Here is a 16,673-nt window from a genome sequence, read left to right as displayed (position 1 = left end):
TTTGAGTCCAGGTTTATTCCTGCTATCACAGGGGTGATGGGCATCCAACACCAGCCCTGAACCCAAAAATGACATCACACAGTTGTGGTCCTGGTGGCTGCACAGCACTTCCTTTGGGTTTGTAATCTCAATTATGTGGTATTTTAAATTAGTGGGCTTTGGGGTTGATTCCTTGCACTCTACAGAAATCCTGGGATAAAAGCAGTGACTCCCAAAGCCCAGTAAAGTGATGTTTGGTTATTTCAGTCCTGAATACCTGGGGTCACAGGAGAAGAAGGGAAGCTCCAGGCAGTAAAGGGATGCTGCTTATCTGGGAAGGCGATGGGAACATGTGTCATACAGCTCAGCAGTGTAAGAAATACTGTAAAATGAACAATTAGATGAACATTTCAGATTGTACATCCTCCTAATTATCCTTTTAATTATTCATCTGAAACAAGTAAAATGACCCCTGACAGAGCCATAAATTATTTGGGAACTATCAAATATTTATTAGATGCAACTGAATCTCCACAGTGGTTTTTAACAGATGCATGCGAATCTGCTTTGCTGTATTCCTCATCTCCTACAATTTCATCTATGGAATTTATAACGAATTGAATGAGATTTTTCACCATTTAAAATGCTGCTGAGCTCATTGAGAAATTTCTAAGGGAGGTAGAGAGCAGTGGTGCTTTCAGTCACTTACGTTTCACGGGTTTGGTGTAAGCAGTGACTGCCAGCAGTACCCTGGGTGACACAGGCAGTATCCTACAGCCAGTTCTGCACCACCCATCCTCCTACACAAAGCACTTGGATGCAAAGGGAGAGCCAAAAGAAGCAGAAGTCATGGAAGAAAACAGCCCCATGATTTTGCTGATGCTGTTTAGAAACATCTGAACATCCCATGCAATTTAACATTTAGATGGTTTTGGTACAAACCGTTTAAAGTTGAGCTGTGTGGAAAAATTGCACCTGAGATGATGCTGCTGAAGCTGAGTGTCAGGGGAGGGCACAAAGCCTGGTCTGTAGCAGAGTCTGCACTGAGTCACCAACAGAGAAATAAGTTTTATTTCACAAGTAGCTTTTTTTTTGTTTATTTTTTCAGAAGTGAATAAAATCCTCCTTACATAATAAAATTGATTTATATTAATGTTCCTGTTGTGATGACACAGTTGGCTTAAGAACATAGAGAAATCCTTGTGGATTTTGCTATTTCCATTAAAAAAGAAAAAAAATCTCCAAAACCAAGCCCACAACTTAAACCACAGGATTCTAGGCACAGCAAGCACTGGTCTGCAATGACTTTTACAGAAACAAAATTCAAAATTTAGTTCTGTTTTTAAGCAATGGTTTTGTGAGGAATGAGAATAAATAATTTTGTGGGGAGTAATTTTTAGGAATGGTGTGTATTAAAATCAGGAGATGCTGGAAAGTAAGGGTAGAAGTTGTAGTGAGAGTAGCAGAAAGGAATTTTTTGAAAACTGGAACCAGTTCTTGGTTGGACCACAGGCCTCCCCTGTAATATGTACCAGCTTCCAGCATACAATTCTGCCCTCTGTTTGGACCTAGAGCTTTTATTGTTACATAAAATACAAAGGCTTTCGGAAGTGAAAAGAGAATACAAAGAAGATCTTTCTGACCCTCATTGAATCACGTCATAATAATATCAGAGTTACTGTAATAAAACCCAGTTCTTACGGAGGATGTCTCATGAGCGGGTCTCAGAACTGTTATTGTGACTCTCCCCATTTTACAGAGAGGAGGAGGAGGGAGGCTGAGGAAAGCACCCAGCATGTCCAGCAGTAGAGGTGGGACAGGGCACAGGACTCCCCACCAACAAAAAAGAGGAAATCTGAGAAACAGGAGACCCATTCTTTTCTTAACTTGTGATTTAAAGACCTTGAGGGGTTTATAAGGGCAGGGACCATGGTCAGCCATTACTCTCTGGAACCACATTAAACAGGTTTTGATGTAGTTTCCATTAAAATTTTAATCAAAGTCCAATAAGGAAGGCAAAATGTCCTTGAGAAATTTGGACTTTGGGATTTTCTGTAGTCTGTGTAACTTCATAATCACTTCCAGAATTAGCCAACATTACTTGCAGACCTGTGTTTTAACCAATCCCTGTAAAGAGGAAAATGATGACCCGACATTTTACTTGCATTAGGAGAAATGTTTTGATCTAATGAGCAAAAGACTGTAACTGTTTCAGAAGAACTGTGCTAAGAGTTTCTTTCTCCTTGTTCTGTGTGTGCAGTTGCTATCCTGTTGAAGGACGATTATTTTGTCAGTGGTGCCGGGTTACCGGGCAGATTCAAGGCAGAGAAAGTGGAGTTTCACTGGGGCCAAAGCAACGGATCAGCTGGCTCTGAGCACAGCATCAACGGCAAGAGGTTCCCCGTTGAGGTGAGTGGAGAGACGTGTGCTTGTGTTCTCAGAGAAAACAAAACCAGAATGTATTGGTGTAGTCTGAGGCAGCTGTGAAATAGGGCGATGTTTCTTTCAGTGAACATGTCACTTTGCAGGCCCTTCCAGCCCTCACAGCACTCTATCCATCATCCCTCATGTGCTTCTGCAATGTTAGCTCCAAGCTCTGCTGTGCTGGCCTTGCCAGCTCTCGTGTCCCATGGGTTAAGTTGCAAACAGCCACTTTTCTCATTTCTCCCATAAGCTTTCCATGTGTGGGAGGATCTGCTTACAAATATCCGCCGAGTGACCTCGTTGTCCTCCAAACCTTTCCTTTCCCATGACGCTTCCAAACAAATAGCGGCTGTTTGGGAGCCGTCGTGCTGAGGCCGCTGTCTGTCACTGCAATTGCTTCCTTGCACACACAGCCTGAGCTCTGCCTGGATTGAGCTGCTTTCCCTTGCCTGGCACTAACAGGACCTGTCCATAGATCTGTGCAAACAGCTCTGCCTTTGCTCTGCCTTTGCTCTGCGTTTGCTGTGCCTGTGCTGGAGCCTGCAGGGCCCGAGCCGGCCCCAGCCCACAGCGGCCCGGCTATGGCAGAGCGAGGTCTGGCCTGGGCACAGCGCCCTGGGGACAGGGCCAGGGGCAGGGCCAGGCTCCTGAGTGCAGCTGACTGTGGGGACATGGACATGGCTTCAGATGGCCCCATCAGGGCCAGGGCCAGGCTCCTGAGTGCAGCTGACTGTGGGGACATGGACATGGCTTCAGATGGCCCCATCAGGGCCAGGGCCAGGCTCCTGAGTGCAGCTGACTGCAGGGATGTGCCTTTGGAGGGCACTGGGTGCAGGCACTCTCAGGTATGGTTGGGTCTTGGCTTGTGACCAATAGCCCCAGGTCGCTCTGTCCTCACTGCAGCTTTACTGTGTCAACAAGTTTGTTGATAGTTTTCACTCAATAGTCAAGGTTTTGCATGGTGAGATAAACAAAAGGTTATCTGGGCTTGCCTTTGCCTGTGGGTAAGCAGATCCCAAGTGTGGCATGTGGTTCCTGAGCAGGTTGCAGGGACCTGTGCTTGCTTTCCCAGAAAGTTTGTGGGTGAGCAGAAGTGGTGGTCGTGGCACTTCTCAACCCCAGCTTGCCATAATTCATCACTCGTGGCTTTAGAGAAGTCACATTTATCAGGAGGTGCAAAGAGGCTTCCAAAGCTCAAAGGGAGGTTGTAATAGACTCTGGTGCATTATCAAAACCTCCAGTTTTCACCTGCCTGTTCAAACTGCCCTGTCACACAAGAATTAATTAGAAGCTGGTTTTTGTCTCCCACTTGTGTACCTGTATGTTGGATTTTCTGAGAGGCAGAGATTTTATTTTTGTCTTCTTTTTAATGAGCTTTTCCATTATCGTCTCCTTGATGTGGCTGTGATTTCTCACAAGGGGCCACCGCTGAGCAGATGGAGCAAAGGCTCCAACATTGTCATGCTGCCCTGTCTGTCTCAGTTGGAAATACTGGCATTTGTAAACCTCAGGAAGATGCACCCAGGAAATCTACAGAGCCAGTCAACTCCTCCTCTGAAATTTGGGGAAATGGAGCGGGTGAAAAAGCCTGGACCTTCTTGTTTGTGTCAAAAATAGTATTTCTACTTCAGAAACCTTTTCTTATGATTCCAAGGCTATTTGATGAAATCAAGGTGGCTTGATGAATGAAGCTCTTTGGAAACAAGCAAGCTCCTAAGAAATAATTTTCCTATGGTTTAAATATTCTTCATTTCAGTTGTTTAGAATATTAACTTGAAAATTGAGGGTATACTGCCTTGACTGCCTTTAGGAATTTATGTTGCTTGTTTATGAATGCTGAGCAAAATAAATTGCTAGATCAGATAGGTTTAGTGATAATCCTAATAATTTCCAAGTGATTTGTGTTTGTTGCAATGACATGGACCTCTGGCTTCTGGCCTTCCTTGGTATGATGACATTAGTAGAATTCCCACAGCCATTCCTTTACCTTTTTTTTTTAAAGGAAGAGCAGTTTCCAAATCAAGCCTTTCCCTGTTGTGATGCTATCTAACTCCTACACAAGAATTCTGACTTTCAATCATGTGCTGCAAAGGATTTCTGTGGGTAGATTTTGGAGGGTCCAATAGATCTAAGGTGATGAAATTGAGTCTTTATTGCTGATAGATGCAAAACTACTCTAAGTAGTTGGGATTAGACTTCTCAAACAGTAACTGTACATGTATTCTCAGTGGGGGTTTTAATTTGTAATGCTAATTGTGGTGCAGCTTGCAACTGTCTGATGCAACCCCAGTTGCCTGATGCTGGGAGGTCTGTGCCAAAAACACTCTGCTTCATTTGAGAAGTAGCATTTCTAGAGAGGCTGTAGAAAGGATAAACCAAGATTCAATCCTGCAGAAAGCAAAGCCTAAATCATTCTGATCATTCTGAGCCCATGGAAAAGCTCACAGGAGGTGAGCTGTGAAGGTATTGGCATTCCAGGTCTGCAGCAGTTACAGTGGCAATGCAGCTGAAAGGAAACGTTTTCTGAGTCTTTATTTTGCAACCAGATGTGGACTATGCAAAACCCATTATTTTCAAAGCACATCCCAAGGGAACACAGATAGATCAGCTTCATCCATAGAATGAGGTCTGTGCACATTAAGTTTAGAAGTTTTTTCCTCTGGGAAACAAAGTGCTTGCTGGTATTCTTTTTTTTTCTTGAAGAGGATACAGAAACTAATTAGAAATGTCAGATATAATACAGAGCATTATTGTTTGACCATGTTGTTTGGTTTTTATTGCAACTAATGTGTCAGATGGTAAGGCTGTCTACGTTAATTGGTTTCCTTCATTGAAGCCCATCTGGATCATATTTTTTAATGATTTATATGTTAAATTAGTTAGTAAGATATATGAGAACATCCTTTTGTTTCCTGCTTTAAAGGCATGTTGGATCAAAGGCATATTATCTTGCAGTACTTTAATGTAGCATATTGTGACTTCTTTTTAAACTATGGCACATGTAATGGGATTCTTTCATTATGTGATCTTGATTGCTTATATATTGATTGGATTTTCCTTAGTTATACTTGATCTTTATGAAGCCATTACAAGTTTGGGTGTCTCTGAAGCAGCATTCATGAACAGAGATGTCCATGTGCTTCAAACTTGCACATAAATCCAGACTGATACCAGGCCTGGTCAGCATTCACTAGAAACTTCTTTTTCCCCTTTTTCTTGCCACTTTACAAGCAATATCTGGGTGAGGCCAGGAAGTAGTGCTGTGATGCTGAAGATTAAAGTGATACCATTAGTGTATTGCTGTGTGAGTGGAGTGTGAATCCTAATGAAGACATGGGCTCTGTGCCAGTTTAGAAAAGACTTTCTCTTTCTTTTTTTTTTTTTTTTTTTTGAGTTAAGAAAAGTTTTTAATGTTGAATTTTCTAAAGTTTAATGAATTGCTGACTCCTTTGTATTTTGTTATTGTTCTTCTCCACTGTAATTCCTCAGGTTATTTTTTTCTTTCTGAAGCCACAGCAATATAAGTGGACATGCAAATGCTAGAAACCACTTAAGTGGAAAAGTGACAAAGTTAAAATAAAGATGATGAGCTTCCCTCAGGCCAGGAGAGAACCAGGGTTCCCCTCATTAGAGCCAAGAGGAGTAATTGCAGCACTTTAATCTCCTGTGCCACCAAACTGGTTCCCAGCAGCAGGCAGGGCTCACTGTGCTGGCTGGTGCTTCAAGGGAAACCCAATGCTTAATATTTCACAGCAAGTGAGGAGCTGACGTGGCAGTGCTGCTGGAGTGAGGTACCACCATCCCAGTATAACCATGGGGTTATTTTTTTAATTTTCTCTTAGCTGTCTCGTAGTAATTTTTATGCAAAATGCTGCTTATTTCTGTGAAGAGCAGAAATCAGAAGAGTGATTTTAATCATGGCTGTGTTAATTTGATGTGAGCTTTGGCTGTTCATGAGCGTTCTCTTTAATGGTGCTAATTGTCAGTTATAATGTGAACACCATTATAGAGTACTATACAGTAATTTATTTAGTAAATGAGAATCTTATTCCTAGGACCATACTGGAATATGCCACAGAGACCTCATTCTTTTACTCTTACATGAGCAAACTTGCACTGTTTAGGCTAAATTGCTTCTGAAAGAGTAATATGATTTCATACCCACAAGTACCAACATGCATGTTTTTGGAAATCTCAAGTTCTTTTCCATTAACCAAAAAAAAAACCACCCAAAACACCAAAACAAAACAAAAAACCCACAAAACCAACAACAACACTAACAACACCACCCTCACAAACCAGCAGAGAATGAAGAGCTGACACCCTCTTATGTCAATTAACAAGCTTTTACATTATGTTTATGTATTCACTTTATTAAATTATTATTATGAAACAATCATTTGCATTAACAATTCTCGCTGTTCTTTAAGTGTGTTTCTTAGAAGATTTTCCAGGTTCTAATGGTGTCTTTGTTCTTGCTGCTTTTTTGATTTTCTTCCTTTTCTCTTTGAATCTACATCCTGACATCTGTGTGGTCTAGATTTACAATTACTTGCTCTAATTTGAATGCTCAGATAACCTTGCCAAAGTTTATCACTGTGTGCTGTTCTACCTCTCATTATATTACTTAAATTCTGATGGTTTCTATTATCTCAGGCAGATGACAATCAGTGTCATAAATGTAGAAGAAATGAGTGGTATTCAATGAACAAAAAATTTACTACAGGGAATAAACTGAGACTAGTTACTCAGTTTACTAGGATTTTTTTTTCATTTTATCCTGAACATTAAGACTTTCTATCACACCTGGTATCACCTACAGTATACATCCAGCCTCCTGTCCACCTGTGAATGGCAGGGAATATTTACTTCCTGATGTTAGAAATGGAAGCATTTCTGTTGTGTAATTTTACACTTGGTACAGTTGTGAGCCTGTTTACATTTGCACACACTTTATGACATGAAATGCTGAACTTACCACTGCATGTTCTCTTGGTGTACAGGAGAGAACTAACACTCTGTATTGCAGCTGGGTTTATTATTTCTGGCATCCAGCAGCATATCTGGTAATTGTAATTTTGCAAAGATTTCAAGCACAAGTAAAGATTAATTGTGAAACAGGGAGCCAGTGTTGGCTGTATTTCCTTATATTTTGTTTACTTGTTGCTCTTCAAATTTCCATCCCTCCATCTGGCAGGATGTAGCAAAGTAGAAGTTAAAAACTTATAGAGGGACCTAAAGAGGACCATTGGGAATACATCACAGTGAGAGACTATGACTGTCTGAAGTAATTTTAGTGTAATATTCTCTCCAAGGACCAAATCCATACTTATAAAGGGATACTTAGAGCTCCCCGTGACTTTGATGGGAGATGTGCTGGTGAAACTCTTGAGTGCTGTCTGTGCTGTAGAGTGTCCAGGGAATTTAGCATGCTCTGCTTATTCCATCTGCATTTCTTACAGCACCTTTGACTTAATAATTCAGACAAGGAAATGGCTTGGGGATTTTCACATTTAATTTCTTTTTCTTCAAAATGACACTTAGCATGGGGGTTTTTTTTTGTTTTCTTACAGTCTTCTCTCTCCCCTCTCCCCACAGTCTTCAAGGGTCCAGATAGCCATTATATACTCTAAACATACCATATGCTAAAAAGCCACGTCTGTGTGTCTGTCTTATCTAAAAAGCCAAATCTACTTCTCCATCTTATCTCCAGTAAAGAAAGATTTTATTCCTGGAGTCTCTAGGCTTCACTCTTTTTTGCTCTTCACTGCTTTTAAATCTTGTTCAAGTTTCTCATTGTCAGGAAAGCAATGTGTCATGATTTTAAAACATAAAATGGATGGATATATTGAACACATGGTTGAGTTTCTGTCTTGTTTCACTGTGAGTAGTGCAAATTAAACATCATCTTATCACTGTCTGGTTTACAGTTTTATTTTCCTTGGTGTAGCTGGTACACTGCCTCCTCTCAGTTGTCTTTAGTATCTCCCATATACTGACAGGAGAGTCAGTTGAGACTTTAATTAATGACTTTATTGTAATCAAGGTTCCATTTTAGTGCAGAATGCTCCATCTTGTAGTAGTGAAATATTTAGTCTCCATCTGGCTGATCTTTTCTGTGAATGTCCCATGATAATTAAGAAGAAACAGGAGAGGATGGTCTGAAATTAAATATGTTTAGTGGAGGGGTGAGTGTATCCTGGGACTGTTCATCTAGAGACTCAGACAAAATTTAGGAATGGAACAGCAGTTTGGTTTTATGGCTGCATCTTCCTGCTGTCTGCCAGGCCCCAGTAATTTCTACACTGAATTACAAATGTTACAATGCATCCAGAGTTCTATTTTGAAATAACTATCCACTAGCATGAATCAGAGATAACCCTTTTCATTGTGGCGGGGAATGTCCTGCTTTCCCCAAAGGATTTTGACTGACTTGGTGAAAAGGTCAGAGGCAGTAGCACTACACTGCAATTACAGTATGTTAATGATGAGCTAAGAGTTGTACATTCTTCTTAACATAAGTCCCTGATTTTCTACATGATTAATTGGAATCTGGAAAGACTGACAAGGAGAAGGAGAATCAGATGGGGTGAAAATAAGAGATAAGAAGCTGACAGCCAGCTCTTGTTGTAAAGGAGAGTTATTTTGAATAGGACAAAAAAATCAATACAAAGGTTGGAGAATTTTACAGAGTTGTAAGAGCTACTTTAATGAAAGGTAGCAGATTCAATAGGATTGTTACGTGAAATGTAGGATTGTCTGAGTTAGAAAAATGGGACTGTCTCTCCCAGCTGTAAAGGTGAGCTCTGCATGCTGAGCTTCCTGTGTACTTAGTCCACTGGATTTACTGGCATTTGCTCTGGGCACTCAGTGTGACAAAAAAAAAGGGGGAAGATATGTAGGGTAGCTCTACTAAATTCTGTTCTTCTGGAAAAGTTACTTGATTATGGGAGGAGAAGGAAGAGGACAGCAGGTGATAGCTGTTTCTGCTGCTTCAGCATGTTAGGTAGCTGCCATGTGAGAGTGTCTAGGAGTCTCCTGCAAGGAAAAGTGGTTCATTATGAGGAGGTGGCTTTATCTGGCCCTGACTGCAATGAACAGAGCAGGACTTTGGTGGACTTGAAAGGCTGTTTAGCATGAACTGTTCTCTTACACACTCATGTCAGCTTCCTTTCTCCAGAGTGATGGTGAGAGGTGAGTGCAGGTAGGAAGGCTGTGCACTGAGGCTTTCTAACTTGGGTTAGAGTTGAGGTGAAGTGAGGTGAGGAGTCAGCTGAACCTCAGCATCGAACGCATCCTGGACAGAAGCACTTAGTGGGGATGCTGCAAAAGACACTTGCTCCTGCAAGTATAAAGGGCTTTTTGTTTACTCTCCATAGAAATGGCCACTTCAATTTTAAACAGGGAGTCAAGTTTTCCATAATTGCTCATAGCTTTTGAAGTTTGGGAACTTGAATGCCAGAGGGCAATTTTTTCTGGTTCCAGTGCACAGCCATGAAGCGTGTGAGGCTTACAGGGAGGGGAGCTGCAGGTCCCTCAGGTGTGCCTGGGCTGTGGGTTCTGAGCACTGGGACAGATGCACACTCCAGGCTGGCTGCACATGAGGCTCCTGGCATTGGTTAGAAACGTGTGAGGCTTGCTAAGTGCTCAGCACAGCCCCTTTCCATTGGGCAAGTCCAACAGTCTTTGGGATGACTTCCCCTGGAGATGTGTGACCCTTCATGAGTATCCCAATAGGCTCTCTGGAAATAACAAAGAGGATAATATTTAGGGGTGAGAGGGATAAAAGAAACATGGCACAAATATGTTGAGAAGCCATAATGTGTCCTTGGCACACAAAGATCAAAACAAAACCTTAATGTTGTTAACGGGCTGGTTGGTAGCTGTCAGAAAGTATTTCCTGTGGAAGCCATTTTACTGAGACTCAAACAAGCGGAATGGATTTCACTAATGTTAATCATGATTTAAGGCAGCATTTAAATTATCTATTATACTGGTGCTTTACTGATTGCATTTTACTTCTTTTGGGGTTTGTTTGGGGTTTTTTTCCTGAAGAATTCTAAACAGTTGCTATAATTCTGTGCCAAGAGAATAAATTACATCAGACATGTTTTTTTGCTGTGAGAAAATTCAGTACATTTATTCAGACACTTTTTCTTTGTCATTTTATTACGTGTTTAAGAACTGCATTGTGAGGGATGACTACCAAAAGCTTGTGTAAACCAGAAAGAAAGATGCATCTTCTGTCTGGTTCTTTGTGTATCCAAAAAAGCTTTTCATTAGAACTGATTTTCCAATGCAGGTATCCAAATTTTAATTCTAAGGGGGAGCAGCCTGTGAAATATATTCATTGTGGACTGTGCTGATCAGTAGTATCATATTCACCTTCTTGCCCTTCCACCTGAAACCTTTTGCAGTTTCTTATGTTGACTCTAAAAGCTCTTTGGGATAAAGAATATCTCTTTGCTGGTTTTGTAGAGTACCTGCCCCAGAGGAATTCCTGCTCTGGGATGCAGCAATATGAGCATAGTCCTTGTTATTTCCCCAGTTCAAAGGCATTGTATTTCCAGACAGGATGGGAAGGTTAACTAAAGTTGAAAAAGGATCCAAAACACAGCTAGAGTTTACTATCTGGTGGAAATGAAATAAAAATCAAGTAGCTGGAAACAAGAAAAAAATTTATGTGTTTGCTCATGCTTTGAGGCTCTCGTCTTCCTGTAAAGAAAAAACAATTTGGTGAAAATAGTTGTATCCCTGAATATGTATCCTCTTGCTTTGTGTTTCTCTATGTGGCTTAATAAGAAAAATCCATTTTTCCCTAAATAGTTGGGTTTTTCAGCACATTCCATGGCAGGTCAATAATGCCCTTTTCTATCACTGTCCCATCTAGGCTGGCTGTCTGCAGAAGGGGCTTTCCTTTATCCTCTGGCTTCAGAGGAGGCAAAGTGGGCTGGTATTTCCAGGAAATGCCTGCAGCTACCTGCAGTGTTCAGTGCCTTTGTTGGCATATCCCACAAAAACACTTGGCTTTTGTTGGCCCTTGACCATTCAGTAGGGTTTTTTTATAAAACGTAGTTCTGATCTACACATGTGTAAGAAATCCAAATTTAGGCTTCCCATCAGAGCTAGAAACACCATTACCAGATGGGAAAGAGCTGTTCCCCCTACCGTGGGCTAACAGTTTCTTAATGGTTTCTTCACGCACAGAAAATGGCACCTGGTCTGCCAAAAGAGCATTAGTTTCTCCAGAGGGGATTGTTAATTGTCCAAGTAAAGAAGATTGAGTGTGTTTCCCTAATAAATTAGGGATGAATCATTCTTCTCTGGGACTGGGGGCAGATTTGACTTTTTTTACAGACTCTTGGGGACTGAATGCAGTGTGGAGAAGCAAACTTGTTCACCCCAAGTGGTGAATGTAATTTGAGAAATAAAAACATGCATTAGTACATCTATCACACATTTGTTATGAAAGGGGGAGAGAGATCTTAGGGATTTGATCATGCCATGAAATTTCTTTAATTTTGTCATTTTTGCCCTTATATACATTTTTACTACATTCTGTGTTTTGAAGTTCAGAACTGCAATAGTGATTGTGTTTGCTCTTTACCTTAACCAGATCACTGGGTTATTTTAGGGTGATTTTAGTTAATTTTTGCACCTACATAAAGCCTACATAATACCTACATACTACAGGGCGGTAGTGCCCACAAATGACATAACAAATTCAATACTCAATGCCTGCATGCAGTGCTCAAGGGATTTTCAAAGAGTACAAGGTTTAGCTTTTTAAAATGCGGAACTACCCTCAGATGAGTAGTCAAAATTACAAAATTCATTTGAAAAGAAGAGGAAAGCCTCTTTTGCTTCATTTCTCATCAACTTTGATTGACTGGGGAATTCCATGCTCCTTTCTCTGTGGTCTGTGTCCTCTTAGGGCAGGTTAGTGCTCTTGAGGGAGAGGGTGGATTGCTGAGATTTGAGTGACACAGTTGATCCTGAGGTGGCATGTTCCAGACAGGACGATAATATCTCTTAAGAGAAAGAATTGTCATTACATTCAGTTCAAAATAGGAGATAGGCAATAACAGGATGATTTTGAAAAAGATTCATTTGAAATTCTTTACTTGAGAGCTCTCATTCTGTTTGGGAGGCAGGAATGTGAGCACTCCCTTAATGAGGTACATTCAAAAGATGAAATTTCAAGAGAGTAGAAGTAAAAACCCAGTATAAATTGAGTCACCCATCCTCAAATCCATAGTTATGTCCTTCTTTTCAACCTCATCTAATATCCCCTTGCTCTCTGTTTCACAAGGAAGAATGTGAAGGCAAATGCCTGAAGTAGAGACCTTTGTACATACCAGTCAGTGATGTTAAAGCATGAGCTCTTTACTCAGTGCTGCTGGAACCTACAGGCTGCTGTTGATGGAATACCATTTCTGAAAGCCTGGTAGCCCTCCCACTGAACCATTTGGTGATTTAACAGACAGTTTAGCACTAGCAAGACCAAGACCCAAGTTGGTCAAGTCTGAAAATGCATGTTCCTCATGTTGCTTCTGGTAATATGTTCCTGTTCCTTTTGTAGCGTTGTGAATGCGTGCATTGAGCTGTGTGTCCCCTGGAAGGGAATTGCTGCATTTCCAGGGTATGGATTACAGTGTTACAACTTAGTCTTTCAAGGAACTGAAAGCATTAGCTTCTGGATTCTTGCAGCTCAAATGGCTGTCGTGTTGGTCCTTTTTAAAGAAAAGAAATATGAAATATATGAAAGCTGAGATACAGCTCTCAACTCTGAGGAGTTTGAACGTGAGACCATGTCAGAGGAAATTAATGTTTTCTGTAGAAAAAGAGCAAGCTCTCATTTCCAAGAAAGCTTCCTATCAAACCGTTTTGGTTTGCTTAACGCTGCCACCCATGTTCTCTGACATAATATTGCTGCATTATTAGCAGAGTTAGTTCAGATGTTTTCCCATCATAGTTAAGTGAGGTAAAAGTGGAAAGCATTCTGGTAACACTACAAGGAATAAATTGGCAGCAGTCAGAAGCTGGAACTGAAAAAGGGCAGGAGAGAAATAATTAGTAGGGATAATTGTCAGGCATTGACAACCTGGTGTGTCTTTCTAGCAGTGAATGGATTCACCTAACACCCAGAGATAGCCATCTGATAATGGCACTCATAAGATCAATACATCGATACTTTATCCTTGAAGCAGTATTTAAAATCTGTTCTTAGATTCATTTCTTGACTTCAGTAAAGTATAGCAATCTGGGATTTGAGATAATGCATTCATTACAGCCTTATTGGACCTTCTTCATTTGCTATATTTTAATGCATCTGTGGTGATTGCTGAAGAAAGATGCCTAGTGAGCTTAATCTGCTTATGCTTAAAAAAGAAAGGATGCTGAGAAGATTAAAATTGGGCCTCATACTGAACAGGTTCAAGAGTTTGTAGTGCTCACAATATCAGGGAGTTTTCTGCAAGAGTTATTTCGAATTTATAGCTTCCCTGATGCTGGCTCTGCTGACCTCATGGAGAGGGGAGGAGCAGGAGCTGGGCACAGCTGAGATTTTCCTTTTGTAGATTGAGATTGTGCCCAGGCTCTAATAATTCCAAATCATTGCTGGGTTAAACATGATGCTGCTTCTTCCGGTTAATGTTTCCTGATGGTCCAAATCTCTTCTCATTGCAGAGAACCATTTGTGGGATTGTGATGCCCATCCCAGGACCCAGGAATAGTGTGTGCATGGTTGAAATAATAACCATGCAAATAAGTAACCTGTAGATAACAAGAGATTTAGTTGTGCTTCTCTGAGTATACTCACCAGATTTCCCCATCTGCATGTGTGTTGGATGAATTGAAATGGACTGGAAATTTTATTTTCTGATGATCTGCTGTGAAGAACAGGAGACATTCAACAGGACAATATCACTTCCCTGACTGCACCACATATATGTGCCATCTCTAGCAAGGGAGAAGCTCTTGTTGAAAACAACCAATTTCTCTAACAACATTAACAAAAATCATTTTTATGATAAGGACTGTAAAGATCAGTGGCTGCCCTCTGAGTGCCTGAGAGGAATTATTTGTACCTCTGCCTCTTATTATTGACGGGTGCTTCATTGCAGGGCTGTTGCTGTCCCTGCTGTGCCACCACCGGCCTCACTGGCAGGTGGAAAATTCAGCACTTTCACAACCTGTGGGTTTTGTTCATTTTAAGAAGATTATGGCATGAAAGATGGAGGAGGAGATCAGAACTGGCAGGAAGCTGTGATTTGAATAGGACCTTCAATTTGACACATGTTATGTCCTTAAGAGAGGAGTCGGTGCCTGGTTTTGTTGACAGGTGTGGCGACAGCTTTGAGGGATGACAGGCACTTCACGAAATCACTAAATTGATTTGATAATCAGTAAGTGAATTTGCTAAGAGCAGGTACTACGTGCCTTCTTTGGGGCTTGGTTAACTTAGTGACAGCTTGTTTTAAATGTACTAGGAGGCCATAGTTTGTTTTTCCTTTCTTTTCTGGGAAGGACCCCACAAAGAGCCAAATAAAAGAAGCCTTTTCTCCTCTTTGGCTGTAACACCAAGCTGAAGATGACTAGACCTCACTTTTACAAAGAAGCTGCTGTCCCAGGTTAAGCTATCTCCATTTTCTCCAGATAGTAGTGACCATCATCAGCCACAAGTGTTTGTTCTCTCAGTGTGCTGCAGCATTTCACCTCCCTTGCCTTCCCTAGGCAGAGGGCATCAGCTTTGCAGCAGCCTTTGACTCACTCAGAGCCTTGGTAGCAGCTCTGCTCCCATTTCCAGCTGCTCATTCCCAGCTAGCCTGGTAACCCATGCACTTCTTCTCCTTTGGAGCACAAAGAGGAGGTTATTTCTCTCCTTGGTGGCGGGGTGGCCCTGCCCCACACCAGAAGGGCAGGCAGGTGCTGTGCCCTGGCGTGCAGACAGCAGTGGGATCTCCCTCAGGTGTGACCTTCGGGCTGTTTGTGAGCTCATGGCTGGATTTGCAGTTGCCTCCCCATTAGTTCTGCTATTTATTGTGGAAGCTTGACACAGGACAGTTTGTCAAATTAAAATGTTCTTCCTCCAGCATCAGGCATATGGATTAGAGTTTATGTTGGTTTGTACTGGAGCTGTTCAGAAGGGGAGTTTTGCTTCAGGCATTTTCAAAAGGTGATAGAATTCGTGAAAGTTCAATATAGATTTATTTTATGATTCCTCAACAATGTGTGTATAGTTTTCTTGGGTTCAGATAAAAAACATTTGTGGTCTACGTAACTATTACAAATCAGAGATTTTTTCTTTCTATGCATTCATAGTTGTCCTCTCTTCTTAAGACAAAAATTGAATTTGTGTTCTTCATACCGTGATGCTCAAACGATTTCCTCTTCAACAAAGAGTATGTAACAAAGGTTAAAATTATTTTTGCAATCCAAGCCTTTAAGTATACATTACTATCTGTTTTAAGGATGGATAATCAATGTAAAAAATGATATTTCCGTGTATTCCTAATAGGTCACTGTGTAAATATCCATAATGGAATCGATCCCCTAGGTTATGGCAACCATTAGTACAGAAGGGGTTTCACAATTAATGTATCAGACATTTGTCTCTCCTACTTACACACAAAATGATTATTTATTGATTATTTTCTATCCAGGTTAATGATGAAGAGGTTTCAGTATCTCAATTTAAAGTACTTAAAGTGTGCTTCAACAGAAATATCATATCCCTTTCAAGAAGTTGCGACTAATGTCTGATAAGTGATTTTCCTCTGCATTCTCTCTCATTTATATATACATACATATATATAATTCATAAAATAAGGATGATTCCACACCTAGGTGTCAGTGCCATGTGGATGAATGAATGGTCATGTAAAATGATTGTATTTTCCCTGTCACCTGAAAAGCATGTGTAAAACCAAACTGTATGCTGAAAGATTTGCTTACATAAAGCTCTTTGAAACTAATAATGAGCTGAGGGAAGTATATTAAAAACGTGTATTAAGTGACTTAGGAGCCTGTGCTCCTTATGGAAAGGGACCTTGCATACAGCTCTGGATAGTTTCAGGTCAATATGTGGTGGTTTCCTCCATTCCCAAAAGTCAAGCCCACAAGCATCAAGGTAATTGTTAGTCCAGGAAGAGTTTGATCTCTGCTCCTGGCCCCATTGGTATGTCTGTGTAAATACCCTGTTGTCTTGCAGAAAGAGGTCTCTAAAAGAGAAAGATGCCTGCCAGACAGCCTGTCCCACCAAGTCAGCA

General features: G+C 41.0%; 1 protein-coding gene across 1 annotated transcript in view; it reads left to right on the top strand.

Annotated features, from left to right (window-relative positions):
• The window catches only part of PTPRG (protein tyrosine phosphatase receptor type G), a 394,663-nt gene that overhangs the window by 213,164 nt on the left and 164,826 nt on the right, over window positions 1-16,673 (top strand). The window contains exon 4 of the mRNA XM_063411184.1: window positions 2,240-2,388. Within this exon, the coding sequence (XP_063267254.1) occupies window positions 2,240-2,388 (149 nt within the window). The remainder of the gene's footprint in view (window positions 1-2,239; window positions 2,389-16,673) is intronic.

The sequence above is a fragment of the Prinia subflava genome, chromosome 14, assembly GCF_021018805.1.
Source record: "Prinia subflava isolate CZ2003 ecotype Zambia chromosome 14, Cam_Psub_1.2, whole genome shotgun sequence".
Lineage (NCBI taxonomy): Eukaryota > Metazoa > Chordata > Aves > Passeriformes > Cisticolidae > Prinia > Prinia subflava.
The sequence above is the reverse complement of the archived record's forward strand: the minus strand, read 5'-3'. Positions and strand labels throughout refer to the sequence as shown.